The following is a 27,680-nucleotide window of genomic DNA, read 5'->3' on the forward strand; positions in this document are numbered from 1 at the left end:
ATGTTGAAGCGCTTTTCGGTGAGTAGCATGCTACTCCGGAACCCATAAAGGATTAGTGCTGAATTAATATAGGGAAATATGAAATTAATTTCAGTGGTGGACATGTTAGTCTGGATTGAAAATGAATAGTGGAGGGATAAAAAAGGGAGGGGTATTGAATTTGGGGGAGGTAGTTTTTAGCCATACGAGGGGGGTTTGGGATGAGTACAGGGGAGGTGGAGGGGGGTTAGTATAAGGAAATATGAAAAATGTGAGTGGTGGACATGTTAGTTGGATTGAAAAGGAATAGTGGAGGGATAGAAAAGGGAAGAAGGGACCGAAGAGGGAGGGGTCAAGAATTTATTTTTGGGGGGAGTTCATAGCAGGGGGTTTGGGATGATTAAAGGCCAGGTGGAGGGGAAAGAGTCAGAGGGAAGGGTATAGAAAGGCATGTTTGGGCGATCTGAATGGTTAAAGTAGTATGAGATGATGCTAGGGGGGTAGAGGAGGGAAGAGTCTAGAAAGGGTTATCTTGGGGATCATAGTAGTGGTATGGGGTTTGGGATGAATGAGAGAGTGGAGATAGGATATAGGGTGAGTGTGGCGTGGTGTAGAAGCACACCAGGACAAGAGAATCAGATTTTTACTAGGGTCTTTATTTCTGAACGTACACAGTGAATTATGGGAGTTTTAGTCCTCGAATTTCTGGCCTCTCTGCCTTTGGAGGAAAGGGGGGGGGGGGTGTTTATGCTTCGTCGTCTTCCTTGGTCAGGCTTATGGCGTCAAGTGCTCGTCGAGACCCAGCAGAGCGTGTGGGGGAAAAACAAACAAAAGAGAACACCCGGTAAGGGTAACGTCCGTTTTCTTTGTGTCCGCGGGAAGCAGGGGAGTGCCAGGGAGTAACACCCGATTCCGTCACCAGTGAGTCAGGCGCACTTTTACACAAGAGCGGAGCTCATCAGTCTCTCACCCCTCTTGCACCCCCTCCCTTAGGGTTCTCGAGCGTACGACCCCAGACCGCCCCAAGGCGTCCCCGTACCTTGTTAAGCCATGACCCACCTGGGCCGTGGCAGGCTTCCGCTCGTTGCCGGATCGGGTCCGGCGTCCCGTCTGTAGCTCCTCCTTCGGTTCCTGAACCTCGCGCTACTTCTTCTGGTTGTGGCTCTTCCTCCCTGGAGACGATCCTCCGGTCTCTCAGCTGAGGGCTCACCACGAAGGTCTGTTCGCGGCGGCAGTCGTCTCCGAATCCTCGGTTCTCCTCTAGCCGAACTCCAGATGAGAACACACCTCCCTCAGCGTCTTCCTTTTTGAATCCGAGCAGGTCATCTGACTCGGTCACATGATCCGGCAGAGAGATGGGATTAAAGAGACAGTGCTCCGACGGCACATTCTGTAAATAAAGAAGGGGACAGGGAGAGAGGTAAGCAGGAAAGCGTTCTTTTCCCGTCACCAGCGTATCAGTCTCCGTGAGCCGTGCTTCATAGTCAGAGTGAGAAATAGGGTAGTACATTGGAAAGAGTAGTAGGATGCGGTTTGAGATGAATCATAAAATTGAGGTGGAGATTATATCGAGAGTTGTATAAGGTGAGAAACAGGATAGTGCCTGATCTTTGCCATCTTAGGCGAGCTGGGAGGAGAAGAACCATTTTACTGTTTAGTGATATTTTCACCTGAGAGAGCAGGGGTGTACAAATGTCCTTTCAGTCCAGCATACCTGATGTGAGCTTAGTGGGATCTGTCTTGTGGGGGCCTCAGTTGTCATAATTTGGTTATCCGCTGTAGGGGAGGCTTGGTCTATCCTGCCTCAAATACCCATCTGAGTGCCCTTGAATATCATCCTAGTCTATGGATTCCAGAGAGCCTGGACTAAAGACCTTGGGGCGAGAAGCTCCTGAAATATGGGTCCCTGGTGTAGGAGACGTAGTAAGTTCCTCTCCTGCGGTAATGAAATGGGACACAAAGGCTCCCTTGAGCCTATTGAAGGCATCCAGGTTGACTCTGTACTCCTGTTTGCTGTTTTTCCTCGCCATGGTAGACTCCAATCCAGGCAACTCCTGAGGTTGGGTGACAGTAGAGGTTCTGGGCAGGTCTTTCTTCCGGGAGAAGGGCTCAAAGCACTTGTATGCCTTTCGCATCCTTTCCTTCTTGAGGGGAGCTATACTGCCTAGTGTATAGAGGCATCTACTGCCTTGCTGCACAACTCCTAGTCAGCAGGTATGTAGGAGACCTACTCCTCTATGTAGGAGTCTTCTGACCCCGTCATACTGTGAGCTTTAATGTTTTTATACTGGGGAGGGCACTGGTAATTTTACAGGCCTAATTATTTTGATTTTCGTATTTAATGCCCTGGACACCACACGTGCTGTACTGTTTCTAAGTGCAAAGATGGTTGCCGTGGTCGTCGGTCTCCCATCCCCCCCCCCCCCCCTCTCTCTCTCTGTCTCCCCCACTCTCACGGTCACTCCCTCTCTTGGTCACTCCCTCTCTTGGTCTCTCTCTCTCTCTCTCTCGTGTCTCTGTGCGTGTGTGTCTCTCTCTCGGTCTGTCTCTCTGTCTCGCGCTCTCTCATAACAACAAACTCTTGTGGAAATAGAAATTTCTTCAATGGCACACATGCATACCTTCTTGTATATTTTATTTTTATATTTCCTGCCTGCCCGTAGGCAAGGGCAGTCTTCATCTCTGTTTTTGTCACTGTTCACAAGAGAACCAGGCAGGAAGCAATGTAACCGTAACCTTGGCAGAGTGTACTTGATGCTCTTTCTGAAAAGTCTATAGCTCCTATCTTGCAGAGAGGCCATTGAGCAGGCGAGGTATAGTAGTATTTTTAATTTTTTTACCTAATTTTGAAAAATGTTTGCCAATTGATCCATGAGGTCATTTACGAATAGAAACTTGTGAATTTCCATGCACATTCATCTAATATATTTCTACGTGTACCAACATTTATGAATTAACTGTATGAAATGTATATATACTCCAACTTTATGAAAATATTTATAGTGTGAATACATGTATATGAAATAGCGACCAACAATTTATGTATTATGTAGTAAATATGTTGCTTTAGGCTGTTATGGATGTATGAGCAAATATACGTTATGGAGGGTGCTTAGAAGCAAAGAAGGCTGGGCATATGACAAGCTTAAAATTAACTAAGATGTAGAGACAATGCATGTTAATGATTGGACAGGGGTGCTTCACCCAAGCTTTTTCAATCTTTCAGCTCCTCCGGTGCGAAAAAACGGAAATTAAGATCAAATGGAACTTCTGTGACAAAGAAGAAAAAGAGAGATTCATCAAGAAGCTATGACTATTCGAATGAAGATGATGAACCTAAGGTTAAACAACCAGGTAGGAAAATTCTGTTGCTTTCAACAAATATGCATTCTCTGTCCTTTGTGGTCTGCCTAGAAGTTGTACATCAAAATGCAAAAACTCTTAAGCCTCAACTGTATCCATCATGACTGCTAAAATGTCTGATTGTTTTAGTGGTTCATAGGTATCAAAACAATAAATATAAATCATTAGCCATAAATTTCATTGTCAGCTCAGAAGGTATAGACAAATATTTTAATTCATAATCAACACATAATATATACAGTGTACAAAGACTAAAATGTTATTTTATAATTTTAAACTACTTTATATTTCAGCATTTAAGCAAATCAAAATATGAATGAATTGAAAAAGCCTCATCAACAGAGAAAGAAATTTCAAGAAGTAATCAAAAATTGAAAGCAAAGGCAGAGTGGCAGAATGTTGGTCTTCACACGAAGACAGGAAACAGTCCATCACAACTTTACTTCTCGTAAAGCCAAGCCACTTTGGACAAGTAGAACGTAGACTTGCGTTTCAGTGAGTTTTAATGGAACATCCATTCACCTGCCTCGAGACTGTTAATTGATGGCCTCATATGGTATTGGTAATTCCAAATGATCACTGTCAGATCTTAAGATACATCAATGTCTGAAATACCAACCCTGGTCAGTTAATACTAGGACTACGTCAATGAGACAAAACATTTACAAACTAATGTGTTTAAAAATGACACAACATGACTAATGGAAAATCAATACTTCTTCCTGATTACAGATTATAAAAATGTAGTGTCCAAAACTCCATGGGCAATCAAGTTTTCAATACAAATACATATTGTCATTAGAAACAAACTCAATCTATAATACCGATAGTGCATACCAAAAAAAGCCATAATCACAAATATAAACACGGTTACGGGAGATCAGATTGCTAATTATAAATGCTTCTGGACAAAAAATCTTGGGGCAATACATGATGGAATTTCCAATACAGATTCATATTGTCAAAAGAACAATTGCTCAATCTTAGAACAGCAATCAAATAGTGCATATTGAAAAATCAAGGTCATGTGTCAAACCACGCTCACTAGAAACCTAAAGTAGAGAATACATTTATTATTAGAGAAACGTTGTCCTTGGTTCAGTTCAATTCAAAAGAGCTTTTTTCGGTATGTACAACAACCATAAAAGCAAAAACAAGATTTTAAAAAGCACATGTATAAGACATCCAGTGCATAAAACAGTCCAATTAGTTAACCAGTATAAAACAAAATCCAATGCATAAATCAGTACCAATTAATTATCAAGTATGATAGATTTCCTAGCAGCAATTGTTTTTAGCATAAAAGAAGCAACATAAAAGCATATTCCAGGATTATCAAGAGTAACCAGTAAGTTCATAGCAGCATGGGTTGTTCTCACATTGAATTTTAAAAACGGTTTCAAATAAAAACGTCTTAAAAATGAATATAAAACTTAGAGTAGCAAAAAATGTGTGGTGCTTTGTTTTGATAGCCCATCGCAGGGGCATCGGGTTGACGGACACATTTCCATGGTAGGAAAGGCAACTAGGTGATGTACTATACCTTATCTCAACTGGGTCAGAACAAAGCGGTGTGAGGGCCTAGTCACTGCTGTCAAGTAATCTTGAAATCTCCTCTGACCGTTGTTAAAATACAAGAGAAGGTTGTTTCCCTATCGCTCTCCTGCGTGTCTCTATTTGATGGGCTGAGAAGGTATCCTTAATCTCCTGTTTGGATATAGTTGTCATCCGCCTGGGTTTCCCTTGATCTGAAGATTAAATAAGTTACTAAACCAGTCACGAATATATTTGAGCCAGGGGATACTGTAACTTTTATCCAAAAGTAGGGTCTTTGATTGATCCGATAGGTAATTAATACCTACTTCATGGTGTATAATTTCGGTAGATACTGATGGGGTAGACACAAAAGGCATTTTAAAAGAGTTTTCTTCGAGCTGAACTGTCTGGTTATGATTTTGGCCACAAACCCCTGCGACGTAAAGGGCTATGGCAACACATCTAGCCTTGTATATATCTACCATATCCTTAATACGGCGATAACCTAGCTTCTCTTCCAGGGGATCCTCATCAATAGTCATAAGCACTGAATATTCCCGCCCATGTGCGGGGACCCCGGAAATAATAAAATTATATATGTAAAAAACATACATATATACAGCTCTGTATATGTATAAACATATATCATTTTTTCCAAGCAAATGCAGCTCCCATAAAAGGCTAGGCAATGTAAATATACACATCCAATAACACACATATATATATATATATATATATATATATATATAAATAAAGGTATAACAATACACCTAAATCTCTTTTTTTTTTTTTTTTTTTTTTTTTAATGAGGTAAACACTCATGAGAAAGCAAAAAATAAAGAGAACAAACTGTGGAAAAACACAGATGTACAACACATTGCCAGCCTGCAGGCTGCATTGCAATATAATACCATAGAGACTAAAAAGCCCTGTACAGGTAAAAACTGGCACCGTGCCTTTAAGGCAGCCCTGACTTCCATATCCCATCATGCCTCAGGGGTGACAGTTAGGTCAGTTGTTCTTTCCGGCTCCTTCAGTCAGGACCCTGGAATTCAGCTCTCTTCTTTTTTGACTCTTTAGTCAAGAATTATTACAACTTTAAGATTTTTTTTGGACTTCTTCTTACAACTTCTGTGAGGAAGTCAGTATCCTGTGTTTTTCTGACTGATTTTTCAGCCGTTTTGTCAGAAAAATGCCTTCTTTATTTGTTCCATGCCCATCTTGTGGAAAAAAGAAGGCTGCGTCAGACACACATGAGGTGTGTATCATCTGTCTGCCGGACTCTCACTCTCCAGCAACATGTCGTCATTGTGAAGACCTTTCCAAAAGGACTTTAAAGGAGAGGGAGAGGATTAGGCTGTATGGCCTAGCAGAACGGTCGACGTCGAGGCAGTTGGTCCCTGTTTGCTCCCCATCGACGTCGGGCTCGGCGTCGAAGACTCCAGCGGCGGGATCGTCGCGGAGAGGTGAGGAGTCAAGGGGAAGTCATGCTGCAAAGAGAAAATCGTCGTCGACTTTAGATTCAGCGTCGAAGCGGATGCGTTCGACGTCGACGGCATCTAAAAGCTCGGCGTCGAGGTCTCGGCGCCACAGTTCAACGTCGAAAAAGCATCTGTCGACGTCAAGAGAAGATCGATCGACGTCTGCACAGAGATATCGTTCGTCGTCGAAAGAAAGACATCGTTCGACGTCGAGGTCGGCGAGACATCATTCGACGTCGCGAGAAGTACGTAGGCGATCTCCACAGTCGACGTCGAGACCAAGATCGCCGTCAAGATCAAGATCGCCGTCGAGGAAACATCGTTCGACGGCGAAGAGGCTTTCGACGTCGTCGGAGCATTCGACGTCGAGACAAAAGTCTCCGTCAGGAGTGACGTCGGGGCAGACGCCTCCGTCAGGGCCGACGTCGAGGCAGGAGCCTCCGTCGCAGTCGACGTCGAGGCAGAGGCCTCCGTCGGAGTCGACGTCGAGGCAGAGGCCTCCGTCGGAGTCGACGTCGAGGCAGGTGCCTCCGTCGGAGTCGACGTCGAGGCAGGTGCCTCCGTCGGAGTCGACGTCGAGGCAGGTGCCTCCGTCCTCACAGGTCTCCAAAGCTTTGGTGAGGTACATGAAGCCTCCGTCGAAGATAATCTCGACGTCGAGACAAGAAGCTCGGAGCCTCGAAGATTCGAGTCAAAGATCTCCGGTGATAGGCCTATCACCGTCGAGGCAGCCCTCTGTTGAGGGTACGCAGGAGGTGTCGCATATTCGCCTCACGATTCGACCAGTCTCAAGGCGAAAATCTCCTCATAGACTGATATATACGACTCCTGAGTCACCGCGTCTCATATCTATCTCGCCTTCAGGATCAGAGGGCTCAGGTTCAAGATCAGAATCACCAGAGCTTGTGCATCAATCTCCAGTACCTGCAAGAGAAAGTTCGCAGGAGGAGGACAATGCTGTACCTCAGAGTCCCGTAAGGGAGATGCCTCAGAACCCTGCTGTACCAGACGCAATAAAGGCATCGCTAACAAGAATAAGGGGCGTGGTATTCCCAGCGACACCGATCAGACCAAGATCTCGAGAAAGAGAATCCCGAAGTCACTCTCGAGCACCAAGAAGGCGATCCAGGTCTGCCTCCCTCAGAAGAGAGTCGACCAGATCAGAGAGAAGGCGCCGTAGGACCCCTTCTACCTCCCCTTCTTCCAGATCATCCAAAAGGGATTATTCACCGACACTCTCGGAGACGCCACCCTCTCGGGTATCTCCGGTAGATGATATTTCTACATTTCAAGAAGTGTTGTGTAGAGGAGCTACAAAATTAAATATCCCTATGCCGGTTCAGGAGACCACCGCATCCATAATTTTTGAAACTCTTCATGAACGCACAGTGACACGCCCGTTATTGCCATTAGTCCCCGGTTTGCTACAACCGGTAATGGATATCTTTCTCACGCCAGCAACCACCAAAACGGCGCCGGCGAGAATTCTAAAAAAGTACCGTCCAGCTCCGGAGGATCCGCTATTCCTTAAAACAGATCCTCCACCGGACTCTGTCATCACCGCCGCTGCCAGAAAGACGCATGCAGTAGCTGGATCTTCAACGGTGCCACCAGATAAGGACAGTAAAACGCAAGACTCCTGGGGGAGGAAAGTTTGCGGCTCAGCATCCTCAAGCTTGAAGGTGGCAAGTGCCTCGGCGCTTCTGGGGCGCTATGATGGGTCACTATGGGACTCTCTTCAGAGGTTCATTGAAAAAGTTCCATCAGAGGACAGACGGGACTTTGAAGAGATTTTGCATGAGGGGAGTCTGGTTTCTAACCAGATCATAAGTGCAGCGGCGGATGGGGCAACACTGGCAGCGCATGAATATGCACATGGAGTCACAGCCAGAAGAACATCCTGGCTTAGATTGACGGCCTTGAAACCGGAAGCGCAGGCAAGAATTTTAAATCTGCCTTTCTCCGGTAGTTCTCTTTTTGGGTCCCATGCAGACGAGGAAATGGCCCGTATGAAAGCAGAGCTGGAGACCATGAAAGCAGTCGGGCTTGAAAAGAGGAAAGAGTTTCGACGCCGCAAGGGAAATGACAGGCGCAATTACCAACAGAGGGTTCAAACCCCTCATTGGCAAAAGAACCAGGACCAGCAAGGTCAAAAGAAACAGCAATACCAGTCCCGCAAGCCATCCAGGGGACGAGGTAACAACAGGCAGTCTAATGCTGGAAACAAAGCACCGGGGAAGCAATGAGAAACCGCTTCCTCCGATGCTGTCCACCGCTCCGGTGGGAGGAAGTGTTGCGCATCATCTTCCAGAGTGGCAGACAATCACAAAGGACAAGTGGGTACTCAATATACTGCGTCATGGGTACTCGCTTCGTTTCAGAAGTCACCCCCCATCGATTCCTCCTGTCAAGTCATCCCAGCATCTAAAGCAGCTCAGAGAAGAGGTAGCGACGCTACTACTCAAATCTGCAATAGAGAAAGTGCCCATAAACCAGAGAGGAAAGGGAGTTTACTCCAGATATTTTCTCATCCAAAAGAGGAGTGTGAAGGTGGAGTTCAGACCCATTTTAGACCTACGGATACTGAACAAGCACATAAGAAAGGAAAAATTTCGCATGCTGGCGCTCCACCAAATATATCCTCTTCTCCGGATGGGCGATTGGATGTGTTCACTGGACCTTCAGGATGCATATTTCCATATTCCCATCCTAAGGAATCATCGAAAATTTCTCAGGTTTGTGGTAGGCAACGCTCACTATCAGTTCAAAGTCCTCCCATTTGGCCTGAAGTCAGCTCCTCGAGTATTCACAAAATGCGTGGCAGTAGTAGCGGCTGCTCTGAGGCGCGCAGGAGTCTTCGTCTATCCCTACCTAGACGACTGGCTAATAAAGGGCTCATCACCACAGAATGTGCGGACACAGCTGTCGCTATGCCTGAACTTATGTCGCAGGTTGGGTCTCAGAGTGAATGTCAAAAAGTCCAATTTTTCACCAACGCAGAGGATCCACTACCTGGGTGCAACTATAGACTCCGTAGTAGGAAAAGTGTTTCCTTCGGAGGAAAGACAGTCATCCATTATGCTAAAAGGCAGACAGATTATGACCAGCAATCTGTCGTCGGCAAGGCAAATCTCATCTCTGCTAGGGGCCATGGCATCCTGCATCTTCCTAGTGCCCAATGCCAGGCTAAGGATGCGTCCTCTCCAGCAAGATCTCGAGGACAAATGGGATCAAAGGAACTCCCTGTGGGAAGAAAAGGTTTGCCTCTCCTCTGCAGCCAAACAGTCAATCAAGTGGTGGCTGAAGCCAAGGAATCTGCAAGTGGGGATTCCCTTCCATCAAGAGCCCCCAACTCAGACCTTAATCACCGACGCATCCCTTCAGGGATGGGGTGCGCATTTTGGGACTCTGCAAACTCAAGGACGGTGGTCCAGCAGCGAGCAGTTGTACCACATCAACATGCTGGAGCTCAGGGCGGTCCACCTAGCCCTCAAAGCGTTCCTACCTGCGATAACGACGAGTACCATTCTAGTACAGACGGACAATACCACCACAATGTACTACCTGAACAAGCAGGGGGGTACTCGATCCAGAACGCTCTCGCTGGAAGCTCAGTCCCTGTGGCACTGGATCCTAGCAAGGAACATCTCATTGAAAGCGGTGCACCTACCAGGAGAACTCAACGTGCAAGCAGACTTGCTCAGTCGGCATTTTCAAGAGCCAGAGGACTGGGTAATCAACGACGAAGTGTTAGAAGACATCTTCGGGGAATGGGGGCGCCCGCAAGTGGACCTCTTCGCGGACGAGCAAAACACAAAATGCCGAGGCTTCGCCTCAAGATACCATCGACCAGGATCCCTAGGGAATGCCCTTTTGATCAATTGGTCAATGACATTTGTGTACGCTTTTCCGCCTCTCCCACTAATTCCCAAGGTGGTGACCAAGCTACAGAATTCATCTGCCAAGATGATACTCATAGCACCGGACTGGCCGAGGCAGTGGTGGTACACGGATCTCCTACACATGTCGATCCGCCCCCACAAGCGGCTGCCGTGCAGGCCGGACTTGTTATCCAAGATGCAGGGGAAGATTTACCATCCCAGCCTTCCCTCGCTGAGCTTAACAGCATGGCTCCTGAAGTCCTCCAGTATGGCCATCTGAACCTCCCTCAAGAGTGTATGTCCATACTGAAGGAAGCCAGGAGGCCTTCGACAAGACACTCCTACTTCTGTAAGTGGAAAAGATTTTATATATGGTGTGCTCAGCATCATTATGATCCCACTAAATGCCAGGAGGATGTAATTTTGCCCTATCTTCTACATTTAGCAAGGGCAGGGTTGAAATTTTCATCCATAAAGGTTCACCTAGCAGCCATAACAGCATACAGGCGTTCGCCTTCACAGCAGTCATTTTTTAAAGTGCAGGTAGTGAAGGATTTCTTGCAAGGACTCAAGAAAGTCTATCCCCCTGTTAGACCTCCCTCTCCTTCCTGGGAGCTAAACTTGGTTCTGTCGAAGCTCATGGGTTCGCCTTTTGAGCCTATTCATAAGGCTACCCTACAGCACCTCACATGGAAGACAGCATTTTTAATAGCCATCACTTCAGCACGGAGGGTCAGTGAGATACAGGCCCTCTGTTCTAAAGAACCCTACACTGTTTTTCATCTAAATAGGGTGGTGATGAGAACTCACCCTTCGTTCCTACCCAAGGTGGTATCGGAGTTTCATGTAAACCAAGCCATCTCCTTACCAACCTTTTTTCCCAACCCCTCCTCTCCGGCAGAGAGGGCGTTGCATTCTCTGGATGTCAGAAGGGTCCTAAAATTCTACCTAGATAGGACTAAGAATGTCAGGAAATCTGATCAATTGTTTGTGAACTATGGGGTTGTCCGTATGGGCTTTGCGGCTTCCAAACGTTCCATTGCTAGGTGGATTGTTTCAAGTATTACATTGGCCTACCAACTGGCTCAGAAACCATTGGGGGCGCGCCCTAAAGCGCATTCGACAAGAGGAAAAGCGGCTACCGCGGCTTTTCTCAATAATGTCCCACTCTCCGAGATCTGCAAGGCAGCCACTTGGAGATCTGTCCACACTTTTACCAGGCACTATTGTCTGGATTCGGACACCAGAGCAGACACTCAAGTAGGACAAGCCTCCTTGAGGAATCTGTTCCATGCATAATCATTTTCATGATTCTCTTTCTCCATGGGTGATACAACCTTAGTTTCATTTGCCTGCAGGTGGAAGGGGAGCTTGCTACTCTATTCAGTGCTTATGACTATTGATGAGGATCCCCTGGAAGAGAAGGGTAAGTTACTTACCTGTAATCCTAGTTCTCTTCCAGGGGTATCCTCATCAAAGTCATAAGCAACCCACCCACCTCCCCAGGCAAATGAGAAGAAGTGTATTATTCATTATGGAAAGGATATATCTTTGTGTTTAGGACTACGGTCCCGCAAAGAACAACTGACCTAACTGTCACCCCTGAGGCATGATGGGATATGGAAGTCAGGGCTGCCTTAAAGGCACGGTGCCAGTTTTTACCTGTACAGGGCTTTTTAGTCTCTATGGTATTATATTGCAATGCAGCCTGCAGGCTGGCAATGTGTTGTACATCTGTGTTTTTCCACAGTTTGTTCTCTTTATTTTTTGCTTTCTCATGAGTGTTTACCTCATTAAAAAAAAAAAAAAAAAAAGAGATTTAGGTGTATTGTTATACCTTTATTTATATATATATATATATATATATATATATATATATATATATATATATATATATATATATATATATATGTGTGTTATTGGATGTGTATATTTACATTGCCTAGCCTTTTATGGGAGTTGCATTTGCTTGGAAAAAATGATATATGTTTATACATATACAGAGCTGTATATATGTATGTTTTTTACATATATAATTTTATTATTTCCGGGGTCCCCGCACATGGGCGGGAATATTCAGTGCTTATGACTTTGATGAGGATACCCCTGGAAGAGAACTAGGATTACAGGTAAGTAACTTACCCTTGGATGCAAATCTAAAAATCCTGTGGGCACTCTTGACAATCTTAGAACGTACAAGTTCGTTCATCCATTTCCTGAGTAATTTACACCCTCGTAGCAAAAGGTATTGACAGTTTCCACAGGGGAATTCTCTATGTAAAAAGCTTTGTATTTCTAAGATTTCTCACCACAGGCCATGACAAAGGTTTTGGTCTTAATAATTAATAATTTCCTATTCTTAATAAAAAGGTTACATTTATCGATTAATCGCTGTAAACCAACTGTGGGTCTGGAAAGCAGCACCGTCTGCATAAAGTAGGACCGGTACGGGGTTGCCAGCAATTTGTGGTGCATCAGCCTGTACCGACCTAAGGGCTTTGTCGACTTCATTTATAAATAGAGAAAAAAGTAACGGTGCCAAAACGCAGCCCTGGCGGATACCTCTTTTAACCTCAGTGTGGTGTACACTCGCCCCACTGTCCATATCGCACCTTGCATGAAAGTTTCTCGTACAGCCTTGCAAGGAAAAAAAATATTTGTTTGTCCTTAGTTAAGACAGTACCCAAGGTTATACAACTCAAATTATGGCAACCCAAATTTAACAATACCTGAATACAAAGCAAAATTAAAAAGTGCCAAACAAGTTTAAGGGCTGTACTAAAATGTGTGCATGTATCACTTAAAAACACAATGTTAGTGAAAGGAGTTCCTACCAGAATCTCTAACTAGGCAGTGGGCGTATGAATTTAGATCTAAAATGATAATATCAAATCTAATCTTGCATGATTGCGTCTAGAGACGGCTTGATGCCTATCAGTGCCCATGGAACAGAATAAATAAACATGAATATAGAAAGCTGAAGTGCATCACAAAAAGCATAAAGTCCAACAGATCGAAGAAGTGAGGATAATCAAATACTTCTATGTAGGAATGTTGCCCTTTTTGACATGGCCACCCCCCACTTTTTACCTGTTAACTGATGTGATTTCTATTGTAAGTGCACTGGGTTCCTGCTCACCAGGTCACCAGTGCCAGAGCTCTTTCTCGAAATTGTACAATAGGTTCCCCCAATTGGCAAAAACTTTAGCACCCTCTGTAAGTCCCTAGTAAATGGTACCCCTGGTAACTAGGGCGTAAGGTTTTAAAGAGGGTCCCTAAGGCCAGCAGCACAAATTGTGCCACCCTACGGGACTTGTAGGAGGTTGGCTTAGTATATGGTGCTCACTTATGTAAGTGTAGCACCCTGCACTAATTCAGACAACCCTTATGGTACCGGGAGCATTGAGGGCCTCCCGGGGAAGCTTTTACCGGGAGCATTGAGGGCCTCCCAGGGAAGCTTTACAGTGCATGGAAGCATACCTCCTACACAGTTTATTGTGTGGGGGTATGATTCCAACTTGTTTGATACCAAACACGACCGGGTTCGTTCCAGCCAGTTTAGAGATGGTCATCGTGTAATGACACATGGCCACTCTGTGTATCGCTATGAATGACGCACTTACAACCTGGGAGAATGGAGTCTAAAGGTCATAGGGGTGTCCTGCTCATGCAGGGGCACCCTCACACTTAGAACTGAGCACCATGCCTTCAGGAGTGAAAGGCCTGCCTTAGGGTTAACTTGTAGGTTTTAAGTGCAGTGACCTAAGATAAAAGAACATGTAAATTTTTCGTAAGAGGTGCTAGCACCAGCTTACACAGGCTGCAATGGCAGGCCTGTAGTCCCAATTTGAGTGGTCTCTCATGGGTGGCATAATACATGATTCAGCGCATGGGAGTCCCCTGGTGTACGTATGCCCTGGGTACCTTGGTACCATATACCAGGGACTTAGAAAGGTACACCAGTAGCCAATCTGGAGTGTACCTAAGTATTCACCATGTCCAGTGTAGAGGAGAAAGCACACACTGGGGTCCTGGTTTGTGGGTTCCCAGTCAGACTAGTCAGAAACAGCATAACACCAAGCAAAAAAGTGAGGCTAACTATTCCAGAAGGATCCTACCTTTCCTACAGGACCCCTCACCATGAACATGCAAGGCTGCTATTGCAGGCAGCATGTCTTGGTGCAGAAAAAAGTAAAAGACGAAATGTCACTCATCCCTGTGTGCCTTGTCCCCTAACACTGCATGTAATATTTGTATGTCACCCCTACAGCAGGTCTGACAGCCCATAAGGGAGGGTGCTGACGGGAAACAGCCTTTACTTCAAAGTTCTTACTTCGTAGTACATTTTCCATGTATTTTTTACATCGTAAACACTATTGGCACGCAAGTTTTTACAATGCAAGACAAAACTACACATTTGAGGATTAAAAAAAGGGGGCTTGGGAGGGGGAGGGGGGGGGGGGTCTCCCCCCAAAAATATAATGTGTTCAAATACTACCAAATGTGGAAACAACAAATGAAATTAAAAAAATGTATTAAGAGTTAATGTATACATTTTGAATAGTAGGTGGCAGTGTTACACTGTGATAGAATCTTTCAGAGACCGTAAGCGTGGTAAAAGTATGCGTGGTAGTGAAATGCGTGGTGAAGGTGTTTCTAATGTGAATACATTTAAATGTATGTTAGTGGTATGCGTTGGGAAATATGCGATGTAAAGACGTGCGTGGTGAAGGAAGGAGTTGTACTGTCATACAACTAGTGCTGAATAATAAATGCCAGGGCAAACCTGTATAAGCAGATATATTCCTCTGCTGGTCAGTCTGATTACTGCCAGTACAAGTGACCAAAGAGGCCATTTTTAAAACATGTACTGGCCACTGGTGAAAACGAGTTTACCATCTACATGATAGCTTCACTGAAAACAGGGATGTTTGGTATCAAACATCTTATTGATAAACCCACACTGATTCCAGTGATGGATTTAACAATACATGCACCCAGAGGGCACCTTAGAGGTGCCCCTTGAAAACCTCCCAGCATCTGGTGTGTGCTGCCTGACTGATTCTGTCAGCCTGCCACCTGAGACGCTGTTTTGACCTCCTAGGGTGAGAGCCTTTTGCTCTCAGGAGACCTAGAACAAAGGCCTGTCAGGGAAGAGAATGTCACACCCCCTCCCTCAGGATGACCTGCTGATTAGCCTCCCTAGGCCGGCAATCTTCATAGAGCTGCTACATTTGGAATGCAAATCTGGCACCCCTCACAGGAGAGGAAGCCTTCCCCTTTTTGTCCAGAGCAACCTTGGCACCTGGACAGGCATTAGAATTAGCTAGTCTGGTAGGCCTGCCACCTCCATACTAGTACCAACTCTAACGTGGGCTACACTGAGGTAGACATGATTGTACAGAAGTAGCCACCTTTGTGATGGCGTACTTAGGAATTCTGGGACAGAGGTCTGCCCACTTCCAACAGGAAGTGGTCATATATGGGGGGTAGTGACCCATCGTCTACTACCCTACTCTCCCCTAATGTCCTTAAATGGAGTATTTAGAGAAGTCCCTGTAACCAAATGAACTGATCTGACGACCTGAAGAAAGAAGACTGGCTAGAAGGGTAGCACAGCAAAAACTGAAGACCCAGCAACTGACTTTGTAACAACCCTGTCGGACAGCCTGCTTGCTGACTTTACCTTTTGCATCAAACGTCAACATGTCCTTTAGCTGACTAGTCCCTAAAACTTGAGAGACCTGCCAGTCTTCGGCCGGGAGACAAGACCTCCCGAGAGACAGCAGAACTGTCCCTGCATGCTGCAGACAGCAAAAGAAGGACAAGAGGACTCTGGCCCTACCAAAACCTGTGGCCGCCAAGCACTACGGCACCCCCCTTAGCCCTTGTCAAAGTGGGCTAACTGTGTCGCGTGGTCCCCAAGCACTCAATGTACTGAGTCCACTGTGGAGTGACTGCTCATGAACTCAACGACGTCGCCTGCAGCCTCTGTTGGCAGGTCCCCTCAACCGCAAGTGTTGCCAGATGGAGAAACTAGACACTCCAAAGACCCTCTGCACCCGGACATCCAGTCCCGAGGAGAAGAGAACCAAAGGTGTCCCCACATCCCTCAACATTGCAAGAACCAAAGTCCTTTGGTCTCACTGGAATGGCATCATAGTCTCCTCCTGTTGCCTCCTTTTTACCACAACTCTTCTTCGTAGGATAACATTGGGTACCTGAGTATGTTTGACACCTTTGCACCAGGCCGCCCTAGTGCGGCTGGTGGTGTCCTGCTCGTGCTGCCTTTGACCTTGGCCACCCCTCCCATTAACTCATGGAGAAGCGTCCCGTAAGTCTCAGACAAGAACTGACAAACTGCATACGATTTTCCTCCCATAGGTTAACATTGCAGAACTCGGAAACAGCACTGTCGACTATTTGAACTGAAAAATATTCCTATTTAAAAATATACTCAGACTATTTTGTTCTGATGCCTAAACGTACATAAAGATACTTGCTATATTTATAAATTGGTGTTGATCTCCTTTTTGAGTCATGTGTCTCATTTATTGACCATTGTGTGTATTTTCAGATGTCTTGCACTCTTGTGTTAAGCCTAAGGCTACTCTACTGCAGTGCCCCCCCAAGAGCACTATGGAATTGCCATAGCTAGCCCCTGTCCACTCATAAGGGAACCCCTGGACTCTTTACAGGGTATATCAGATTTTAATATACCACATGAAGATCCAACTTCGAAAACTCTACACAGCTGTACGTTTAAGTATTAAATTAGTTCAGTGTGTAGCGGTCAGTGAATATGGAAGAAAGAAAAACTCCATCCTATACAGACCAAGAATCTAGCACAATAGAACCACAAAAGTAAAAGCCAGGCAAAAATAAAAAATAAAAATATATATATATATATTTTACATTACCTACTGGCGGTCGCCAGTAGGTAGTTATAGTTAGGACCCTGTTTCCATAGGAAATCCGCAACATTCTTTTTGGAATAACTTTGGCGCCGGTCGACGAATCCTCGCGAAATGTTCAAAACTAATGGGGCGCTACGCTCCGCTCCTACCCTGAAAGTCTCGGGGGGATTCGGCAAACGGGGGCTGAGAAAAAAGCGGGGTCCCAAAACGCGTTTTCCCCATGCATTTTTCCATAGGACCTTTAGACACAGCTACAGCTCGAACGGCTGAACAGAATTACTTGAAATTTGGCAGAGAGGTAGTCCTCAGGTCAAGGAAGTGCCTTTTGTAGGTCTGGTGTAAATCTGTTCAGTAGGTCCTGAGAAAATAGCATTTAAATCTATATATATCTGTAAGCGCGCTCCGTGCGCTTACCGTAAGCTTACCGTACGCGTACGGTGCCGTGCGCGAGCTCAATTCTGATTGGTGGTTACATGACTGTAAACATTCGAATCGGTCGAAATCAGGAAGTGTCGGCCGCCATTTTCTGTCTCTCGCACTGAGAAACAAAGGTGGGGAACGTGAAACGGGGGCAACGAAGAGAGTTGCAGACCCCCTAGTGTTTGTCAGGGGGTCCAAGAAGGACCCAAAAGTACGAAAAATAAATTTAATAATTTTAAAAAAAAATCGCGGGGTACGCGTACGGTAAGCTTACCGTACGCGCACGGCAAAAAAAAAAAAAAAAAAAAATTAAAGAAGTAACAATCAAATTTATTAAATAAATTAAAGGACCCACAAGGGAGAAAAAAACAAATGTTACTGCGTAAAAAAAGGCGAGGCGCGCACGGCATGGACTGCGCAATGTGGGTGCTCGGTGCGCGAAGCGCACCGTGCGCGCAGGGTGTGCGCATAGTGAAAAACCAGAAAAAAAAATAAAAAATAAATACATAACTTAGCATTTAAAAAACCGTACAAATTCACTGAAAAAACCATAGGTTTCACACACGTTATAGTTAGGAATTATCATTTACAAAACCTTGCAAATTCACTTAAAAAACCATAGGTTTCACACATGTTATAGTTAGCTGTACATTTCACTCGTAAAAAACCAATGAAATTCCACGTTATAGTTAGATCAGGTAACTATAACTTGCGCGACCGCAATCCACAATGTGTAATTTCAGATGTCATCATTGATGTCATGAGTGATGTCACTGACCATGTCATGAGTGATGTAATATGTGACGTCATTAGCAGTTTATTGTGGGCGCGCAAGTTATAGTTACCTGATCTAACTATAACGTGGAATTTCATTGGTTTTTTACGAGTGAAATGTACAGCTAACTATAACATGTGTGAAACCTATGGTTTTTTAAGTGAATATATATATATATATATATATATATATATATATATATATATATATATATCTATCTATCCAATAGACTACTCCCACCAGCCTTGAAGGTTCTTCAACTGCCAAAGAAGTAAGTACACGAGCCTGGAAATAGTGCAATTTTCATTTAATGCCCAGAGCGACGGCCATAATGTTTCGGCTCCGTGGAGCCTTGATCACATGACAGCGTTTAGCTTGTGATGTCACATATTTAAAGCGATATTGCAGGTCACATGGGGTAATCACATGGGTACAAGGACATGGATGGCTAGAAAAATGCAATTAACCGCTGGCAAAGGATCCGGGGTATCAAGTCACAGGCTAACAGGTTATCCATATAAGACATGTAGATGAATACTTGAGTAAGTTGTGTGTTGCAATGACGGCATAAATGCCCATACAGCCTGAAAAGATACATAATAAACATATGTAAACTCCAAGGAATTACAATTGAATTGACCAGTTAATCATAAATAACCAAGTTGCCACAAGCGGAATCAATCTGTTACAGCCAGTCCTCAAAACATAACATAACATTACATATATAAATATATAAATATTATGATAAAAACATATTGTGTTTAAAAAAATCCGGGTTATCCCACTGACCAATGCTATCAGAAAAAGTGAATAGTGCAGTGAATATAAAAAAGTGAAAAATAAAATAAGAAATACAATTACGGTGCCTGCGCTTAAATGTTCAGAAAAAAATATATATATATTTCCTAAACAATGCATGTGGAGAAATGAAACTCACCCCGATGTAACACAGGGACATAGTATTCTATTTATGAAACTCATATTAGGGTAATATGGGACATAAAAGGCATAAGCACGGATTAAATAAATCCGAAAAAATTAGTGTATGTTCAACAAGGAAGCTTCCTCAGAATAGGGTGTGGAGGGTTAGTAGATGGAAGTTTTAGAGTTGAATCTCAAGCGATAAAAAAAGATAATACTAGGGGATTCATGGAGGGATTGGGATGTGCAAATAGACAAAAAATCACATATATAAGTACATATTGTCAATAATAAATAGTAAAATACCAAAAAAATAACCTAAACATTTGCAAATTTCTTGAGGTTAGGACAACTGACTTAAAATGTAGAATACTGCTATGTACACATCAGATAAAAAGTTTTCCATGGTAAAATTCCCAAGTAGACACAACCACAAGACAAAACATTTTGTTCAAGGGGGGGAAAAGACTAACACCGTGTGCCATCTGAGTAATGTTAACATCAACAGGGGGTTGTAAATATAATATTTGGCTGATAGTCAAAAATATATTCAGTAACCCTGTTTGATCAAGCCAAACATGTGTGCAAGTCCTCAGTCATGTTCAATCCTGAAGGAACCTTGGTGTTAAGTTGCAGAATATATCGTGTTTCCAATTTGCGAAGATTGGACTCGCGATCACCACCCCTCCTGCTGGGCTCAATGGAATCAATGACATAGTAGCTTAACCCCTTGTTGTCACTACTATGTGTTTCTCTAAAATGGCGAGCTACGGGGTAGGTGTTGTCTTGGTTAGCGATCGCACGCAGGTGTTGTAAGATGCGTTTATGTACCGCTAGTTTCGTGCTACCCACGTACTTAAGGTTGCACGGACAGGTGAGGACATAAATGGCAAACTCAGTCTTACAAGTCAACAGTTTATTGATCCTGTGATGCCTGTTACTAAACGGATAAATAAATGTTTTAGTATTGACACCATGGGTGCAGGCTTTGCAAGTTTTACACTTGTAAAAACCACTGTTGAGTTGTAGCCATGATGTTTTGTCTATGGTTTCTGGATTGGTATTGACCAATGCTTGTCTCATAGTGGGAGCTCTGCTATGTGTAATGGTAACCTGCTGTGGGAGTAGAGGACCAATGACAGGATCGCTACGCACAATGGGCCAGTTCTATATATATTCTACTGGCAGTCGCCAGTTTATAGTTAGGACCGTGTTTCCATAGGAAATCTGAAAATTCTATTTTGAATAACTTTGGTGCTGGTTGACGAATCCTTGCGAAATTTTCAAAACTAATGGGGCGCTCCGCTCATCTTCTACCCTGAAAGTCGCGGGGGCTGAGAAAAAAGGGGGGTCCCAAAACGCGTTTTCCCCATGCATTTTCCCATAGGACCTTTAGTCGATGGTACAGCCTGAACGGCTGAACAGAATTACTTGAAATTTGGCAAAGAGGTAGTCCTCAGGTCAGGCATGTGCCTTTTGCATATATGGTGTCAATCTGTTCAGTAGTTCCTGAGAAAATTGCAGTTAAAAGTACATAAATATCTATAGGCGCGCACCGTGCGCGCACGATAACGTGCGCGAGCGTAATTCTGATTGGTGGTTACATGTCAGTCAACATTCGAATCGGTCGAAATCAGGAAGTGTCGGCCGCCATTTTGTGTGTTTTGTGTGTGACAGTGAAAAAGAAAGGTGTAGAACGTGAAAAGGGGGCAGGGTAGAAGGTTCCTGACCCCCTAGCCTTTGTCAGGGGGTCCCTGAAGGACCCCGAAGGGTGAAAAAAATTTTTTTTTTGTTTTTCAAAAAACCGCGGGGTGCGCGCACCGTGCGCGCACGGTGAAAAACCTTAAAAAAACATAACATTTTAAACGAGCCAGTCCATATTACAGGATACAGTCAATCTATAACTATATACATAGGTAGCTTATTGTAAAATAAATATATAAAAAATATAATAAAACATACATAACTTAGCATTTAAAAAACCTTACAAATTCACTTAAAAAACCATAGGTTTCACACATGTTATAGTTAGGAATTAGCATTTAAAAAACCTTGCAAATTCACTTAAAAAACCATAGGTTTCACACGTTATAGTTAGCTGGACATTTCACTCGTAAAAAACCATTGAAATTCCCCCGTTATAGTTAGTTCAGATAACTATAACTTGCGCGACTGCCACTCTATCACAAGGATGATGTCATCAGTGATGTCATGAGTGATGCCACTGACCATGTCATGAGTGATGTAATATGTGACATCATCAGCAGTGGATTGCGGGCGCGCGAGTTATAGTTATCTGAACTAACTATAATGGGGGAATTTCAATGGTTTTTTACAAGTGAAATGTCCAGCTAACTATAACGTGTGAAACCTATGGTTTTTTAAGTGAATATATGTGTGTAAATATATATATATAAATATATATATATATATTTCCTACTGGCAGTGAGTAGTTATATAGTTAGGAACCATTTTCCATAGGAAATCCGCAACATTCTATTTGGAATAACGTTGGCGCCGATTGACGAATCTTCGCGAACTTTTCCAAACTTTTGGCGAGCTCCGGTCCACTCCTATCCTGAAAATTTCACAGTGATTCGTCAAGCGGGGGCCGAGAAAAAAGGGGGGTCCCAAAACACGTTTTCCCCATGCATTTTCTCATAGGACCTGTAGACGCAGCTACAGCCCGAACTGCTGAACGGAATTACACCAAATTTGGCAAAGAGGTAGTCCTCAGTTCAGACTTGTGCCTTTTGCTTAAATGGTGTAAATCCGTTCAGTAGTTCCTGAGAAAATGAGAGTTAAAAAGATAGATGTATCTGGGCGGAGCCTAACCACACATCTCATCGTGAGATCTGATTGGCTGTCAGTACTTCATCCAAGAAGTGTTGGCAGCCATCTTGGGACCAATATACATGATATCACCTCATTAAAAAACATTGCAGTTAATAGAAGGTTTTAAGACTTTAGTTACATTATAAATCATTTGTTGATGGTACCATACTCATTTTAGGAATTGTGGTGTGTTCTAAGGTGATTTTACCATGTGAAAAAGCCTTCTGCTGTGATATCATGAATCATGTTTGAGAGAACTATTTTCTCATGCTTTTCCCACAGAGGTTTGGAAGGTGATCTATAAGCTAAACTGAGAGCATATTTTCTGTAAATTCACATTACCTTTCTCAGTCATGTGAGAATGAAGTCTGACATTCTCAGTAAACCATGTACATCCAACAAGGGCAGCGACTGTCAGTTGATTCCTTTGTGTTCTACTGCAGCTTCCCAGAGTATTCTAAAGAACAACTAGAGCGCTAACAGTCCTACTTATGACAAACGTATTGCACACCTGAAGCCATCTTGATTGGAATAAAGTGGTAACTCTTAAAACATTTAATTTAAAAAGGAAAAAAATGAGGGGGTTTATTTTGCCATAGAAAGTATGATTTGTGCTGCAGAAAGAAAAATTAGGGCACATTTTGACTTCTCAAATCCTCTTCTATTTCATAAAAAAATTCTGACATGCAGACTGAAACATGCACTTTGAATACCAGCAGCAGACTTCCCTGGTAAGCAGCAGCTTTACTACAGTGATCTAATGAGCAACTAGAGTGCTAACATTCAGAATTTATGGCAAATGTGTGACACATCTGAATGCCTTCTTGATGGAACCAAAGTAAAAAACTGGAAGTATTTCCAACTGAGGAGACTGCAGTAAATGAGGAAATTAGGAAACTTCATAACAAATAAATCTCCCAAGAGGCCACCAGATACAAAGAGCCCAAATGTAGCCCAAATATCACCCAGATGTAGCCCAAGTTTAGCCCAATTACAGAATGTCCCAGAGTGTTCTTAAGAACAACTAGAGCGCTTACTGTCTTACTTATGACAAAAGTATGGCACACCTGAAGCCATCTTGATTGGAATAAACTGGCAACACTTAAAACATTTAATTTAAAAAGGAACACAATGAGGGGGTTCATTTTGCCATAGAAATTATGATTAGTGTTGAAGAAAGAAATATTAGGGCACATTTTGAGTGACTTCTCAAATCCTCTTCTATTTCATTAAAAAATTCTGATATGCAGACTGAAACATGCACTTTTAATACCAACAGCAGACTTACGTGGTGAGCAGTAGCTTTACTACAGTGATCTAATGAGCAACTAGAGTGCTAACATTCAGAATTTATGGCAAATGTGTGACACATCTGAATGCCTTCTTGATGGAACCAAAGTAAAAAACTGAAAGCATTTCCTACTGAGGAGACTGCAGTAAATGAGGAAATTAGGAAACTTCATAACAAATAAATCTCCCAAGATGGCCACCAGAGACAAAAGAGCCCAAATGCAGGCCAAATATCACTCAGATGTAGCCCAATGACAGAAGTGTGCAAAACACGTATGTTCGAGGCATATGAGCTGCAGATTACACACTTTTGCATAGATCGCCATTTGGTGTTGGGCCCGGATGTTTGCAGTTTGTTTTTCCTCTTGGAAAGTCTTTGGAAGTCACAAGGTCGGTGACTCCTCCTTTGGATCGTATTGCGCATGGGCTTCGGCTCCATCCTCAGATTGTTTTTTTCCGCCATCGGGCTCGGATGTGATCTTCGCGCTCCGGTTCCGAACAGCTTCCAGTTCGACGATCGACTCGCAATCCTCACGCCAATCGCTGTATTGTTTCGATCACGATCTCTTCAATCAACGCGCCTTCTCATCGACACAAACCTTAGGTTCCAGTCGTCGACGGCGGTCTTCGGGCCTACCCAGGCTCCGGTCCCCGCTCATGGAAAGAACTCCATTTAAAAAGTGCCCTCGATGTGGGTCCAAATTTCCACACACCGATCGTCATGAGGTATGCAACCTTTGCCTCTCCCCAGAACACGAGGCTCGAGACTGTCCGGCCTGTAAGGCTTTCCGATCCAAAAAGACTATACGGGACCGAAGAGGTAGAAGGAACATGGCACACTCCTCGACTTCCATTCCAGTCGACATCTTCGGAGACGACATCGACGATCCGGAACATCATCGTACCGAAGAGGACCTCGTCAGCGCTTCCGATGCCGACGAGTCAGATGTGGAGGACATCACCCCGGCGCAGAGGGTAGTGAGTACCAATCTACCCCCTCCCACACCCGCGCCGACACCCAAAAAGGCTTCGGTCACGCCTTCGCCTCCGGGCCTAGGCAAGACCAGAGACACTGCTTCACACACCCCACCTTCGGGCCCAGTGAAGAAGCCAAGTAAGCCTTCCAGCGGCTCGGGCTCGAGCCAGCCTGCTAGCGGTGCCGGGAAACACACTTCGGCACCGAAAAAGAAGACGGCCTCCACCTCAACACCGAGCTCCGCACTGAAGCCCTCGGGGTTGAAACCCAGCCCTTCGGCACCGACGCCAACTTCGGTGCCGACCAAACCACACAAGGCCACCGGCACCGACACTTCCAAGCCGAAGCCCATCTCAGCGCGGACCAGGAGACCGGAGGGTCTCAAGCCGGGTTCTAAACATCAAACCGGCACGGAAAAACCTAAAAAATCATCGGCCCGACGCCTTCGGCGCCGATGGACCAAATTACCTCACCAGAGCTATTTACACCGGATCCCTTGCAAAAAACTCTTACCAAGGATCCAAAAACTGGACATTTGACACTCTCTACTAAGAAGAGACATTTGGAGAAGCCTGCTCCACCTCCACCTCCAAAGAGGAAGGACTCTGCTACCTCTCCATTCAGAATACCTTCCCCTCCTCCTCCACCTCCTCCTCCTTCCACACCTCCACCCCCTCCACCCTCTCCACCCCCACCCCATCGTTCTCCTACTCCGTCTCCAGACGATGATGATCACGGGTACCCATATTATGATACAGGGGATGTGCCACAAGACCCCAACCCTACAGGATCTCCAGATCCATGGGACGATTACCATATACCAGATATCCCCAAGGTCCCACAAGACGATATTTACCCTTCTAGACCATCTCCACCAGAAGATTCATTAGGGTTTAACCATCTTCTGCAAAGAGCAGCACATTATCATGGGGTGGACATGAATAAGGACCCTGTGGAGGAAGATTTCCTCCTAGACACATTCGATACTACACAGAGGTCCACCTCCATACTGCCCATGCTCAAAGGGGTGGTAAAGCATGCGGCAGAAGTTTTTAAAGACCCAGTTAGAGCCAGGGTCCTTAACCCACGTATCGAAAAGAAGTACAAACCTGCTCCCCCAGATCCCTCTTACATCAGAGGACCAGCGCCACTAGATTCCTTAGTGGTCTCTACGGCACGTAAAAGGGCAAACTCACAAGCGTCAGGTGATGCACCACCACCTGACAAGGAGTCAAAACTACTAGATGCTTCAGGCAAACGCACAGCATCCCAGGCCGCCAACATATGGCGTATAGCAAACACTCAGGCACTGCTGGCCAGATATGACAGGGCTCATTATAACTAATTAGAGAGCATAATGCAACATCTTCCTGAAAAATATAAAAGTAAAGCCAACGAGTTGATTCAAGAGGGTAAAACAATCACAAACACCTCTATACGTTATGCCCTAGACGCAGCAGACACAGCCTCCAGGACCATTAACACCAGCGTCCTTCTCCGTCGTCATGCTTGGTTAAGGGTATCTGGGTTTAAACCGGAAGTACAAGCCTCCATCCTTAACCATCCCTTTGACCAGGAACATCTATTCGGGCCAAAGGTGGATGAGGCCTTAGAAAAGATGAAAAAGGACACGGATACAGCAAAATCCATGGGGGCCTTACAGTCTCACCCGCCCAGACGCTCCTTTCGCCGCTCATCCTTTCGGAGTGCATCCAGAGGCTACTCAGAGACAGCGTCCACATCGTACAAGTCCCCTACTCAGACCACCTTTTCAAAAGGTTACCAAAGAGGCGGCTACAGGGGTAACCACAACAAGGGAAGAGGCAAAACAAACAACGCCCGTTCTGTCACACCTACTACCCAATGACTTCCTCCCGCTCCCCCCCAGACCATTCCACTCACAAATGTCCTTCATGTCTGGGAGACCATCACCTCAGACAAATGGGTGATCCAAATAATTCAGTCAGGATACTGCCTGGAATTAACATCTACCCCCCCAAACATTCCACCCAGGCAACGCCCAATGTCACAAGAACATTCCACATTGCTAAAGCAGGAGGTAATCTCCCTCCTACAAAAACAGGCAATAGAACAAGTTCCTGTCAATCAACACAATTTGGGGGTCGCTCTCCCTATATTTTCTAATACCAAAAAGGGACGAGACTCTACGACCTATTCTAGATCTCCGGCCCCTAAACACATACATACACTCAGACCATTTTCACATGGTAACTCTTCAGCAGGTACTTCCGCTCCTCTCCCAGAACGACTTTCTCACCACACTGGATTTGAAAGACGCATACTTCCACATTCCAGTACCGCTCACAGAAAGTACCTCAGATTTGTAGTGGATGGACAACACTATCAATTCAAAGTGCTCCCGTTCGGAGTCACAACAGCACCACGGGTATTCACCAAGTGCCTAGCGGTGGTGGCGGTACATCTCAGAAGACAGCACATTCACTTCTTCCCATACTTGGACGATTGGCTGATGAAAGCCACTTCATACAACCAATGTGTACACCACACCGCCACTACAATCCAACTACTTCACCAACTAGGCTTCACGGTGAACCACCAAAAGTCCCAGCTAACACCATCCCACATAAAACAATACCTCGTGCCACCATAGATACCTCAAAAGCAATAGCCTACCCCAATCCGGCCAGGATTGCAAGCATTCAGGCTTTGCGACAAAAATTCGTACTTCAACACTCCCTTCCAGCACGAGTGTTTATGCAACTGATAGGGATGATGGCCTCTTGCATTTTCATAGTGCCTCACGCAAGACTCCAGATGCGTCCACTCCAAGAGTGCTTAGCGCGCCAATGGAACCAGGCCCAGGGGCAACTGACAGATCTGGTGTTGGTAGACGGTCGCACCCATCGCTCTCTGCAGTGGAGGAACTCCACAAACCTTTCCAAAGGTCGACCGTTCCTGGACCCGGTCCCAAAATAATACTAACAACGGACGCATCGCTCTCCGGCTGGGGAGCTCATCTATTACACCTCACAGTGCAGGGCACATGGACGCCGCAACAAAAGTTACTCCATATCAACCATCTGGAGTTACTAGCAATCTTTCTAGCCCTGAAATCTTTTCAAACACAGATTTCAGGCAAGACAGTCCTCATTTGCACAGACAACATGACGGCCATGTATTATATTCGAAAACAAGGCGGTACACACTCTCCACAGCTCTCTGTTAGCACAGAGCATATGGAGATGGGCAATTCCCCACAAAATCTTTATCCTAGCTCAACATGTCCCAGGAGTCCAAAACACCGTGGCAGATCTGCTTAGCAGA

The 27,680-nt window shown here is 44.8% G+C and overlaps 1 protein-coding gene across 6 annotated transcripts in view; it reads left to right on the plus strand.

Moving 5' to 3' along the window:
• LOC146867141 (uncharacterized) overlaps positions 1-27,680 on the plus strand; it is a 799,234-nt gene that overhangs the window by 269,035 nt on the left and 502,519 nt on the right. For all 6 annotated transcript variants that reach the window (XM_085603589.1, XM_085603590.1, XM_085603591.1 and 3 more), the window contains exon 3: positions 3,206-3,333. In XM_085603589.1, the coding sequence (XP_085459715.1) occupies positions 3,206-3,333 (128 nt within the window). The remainder of the gene's footprint in view (positions 1-3,205; positions 3,334-27,680) is intronic.

This window comes from Triturus cristatus, chromosome 1_2 (genome assembly GCF_964204655.1).
Source record: "Triturus cristatus chromosome 1_2, aTriCri1.1, whole genome shotgun sequence".
Classification (NCBI taxonomy): domain Eukaryota; kingdom Metazoa; phylum Chordata; class Amphibia; order Caudata; family Salamandridae; genus Triturus; species Triturus cristatus.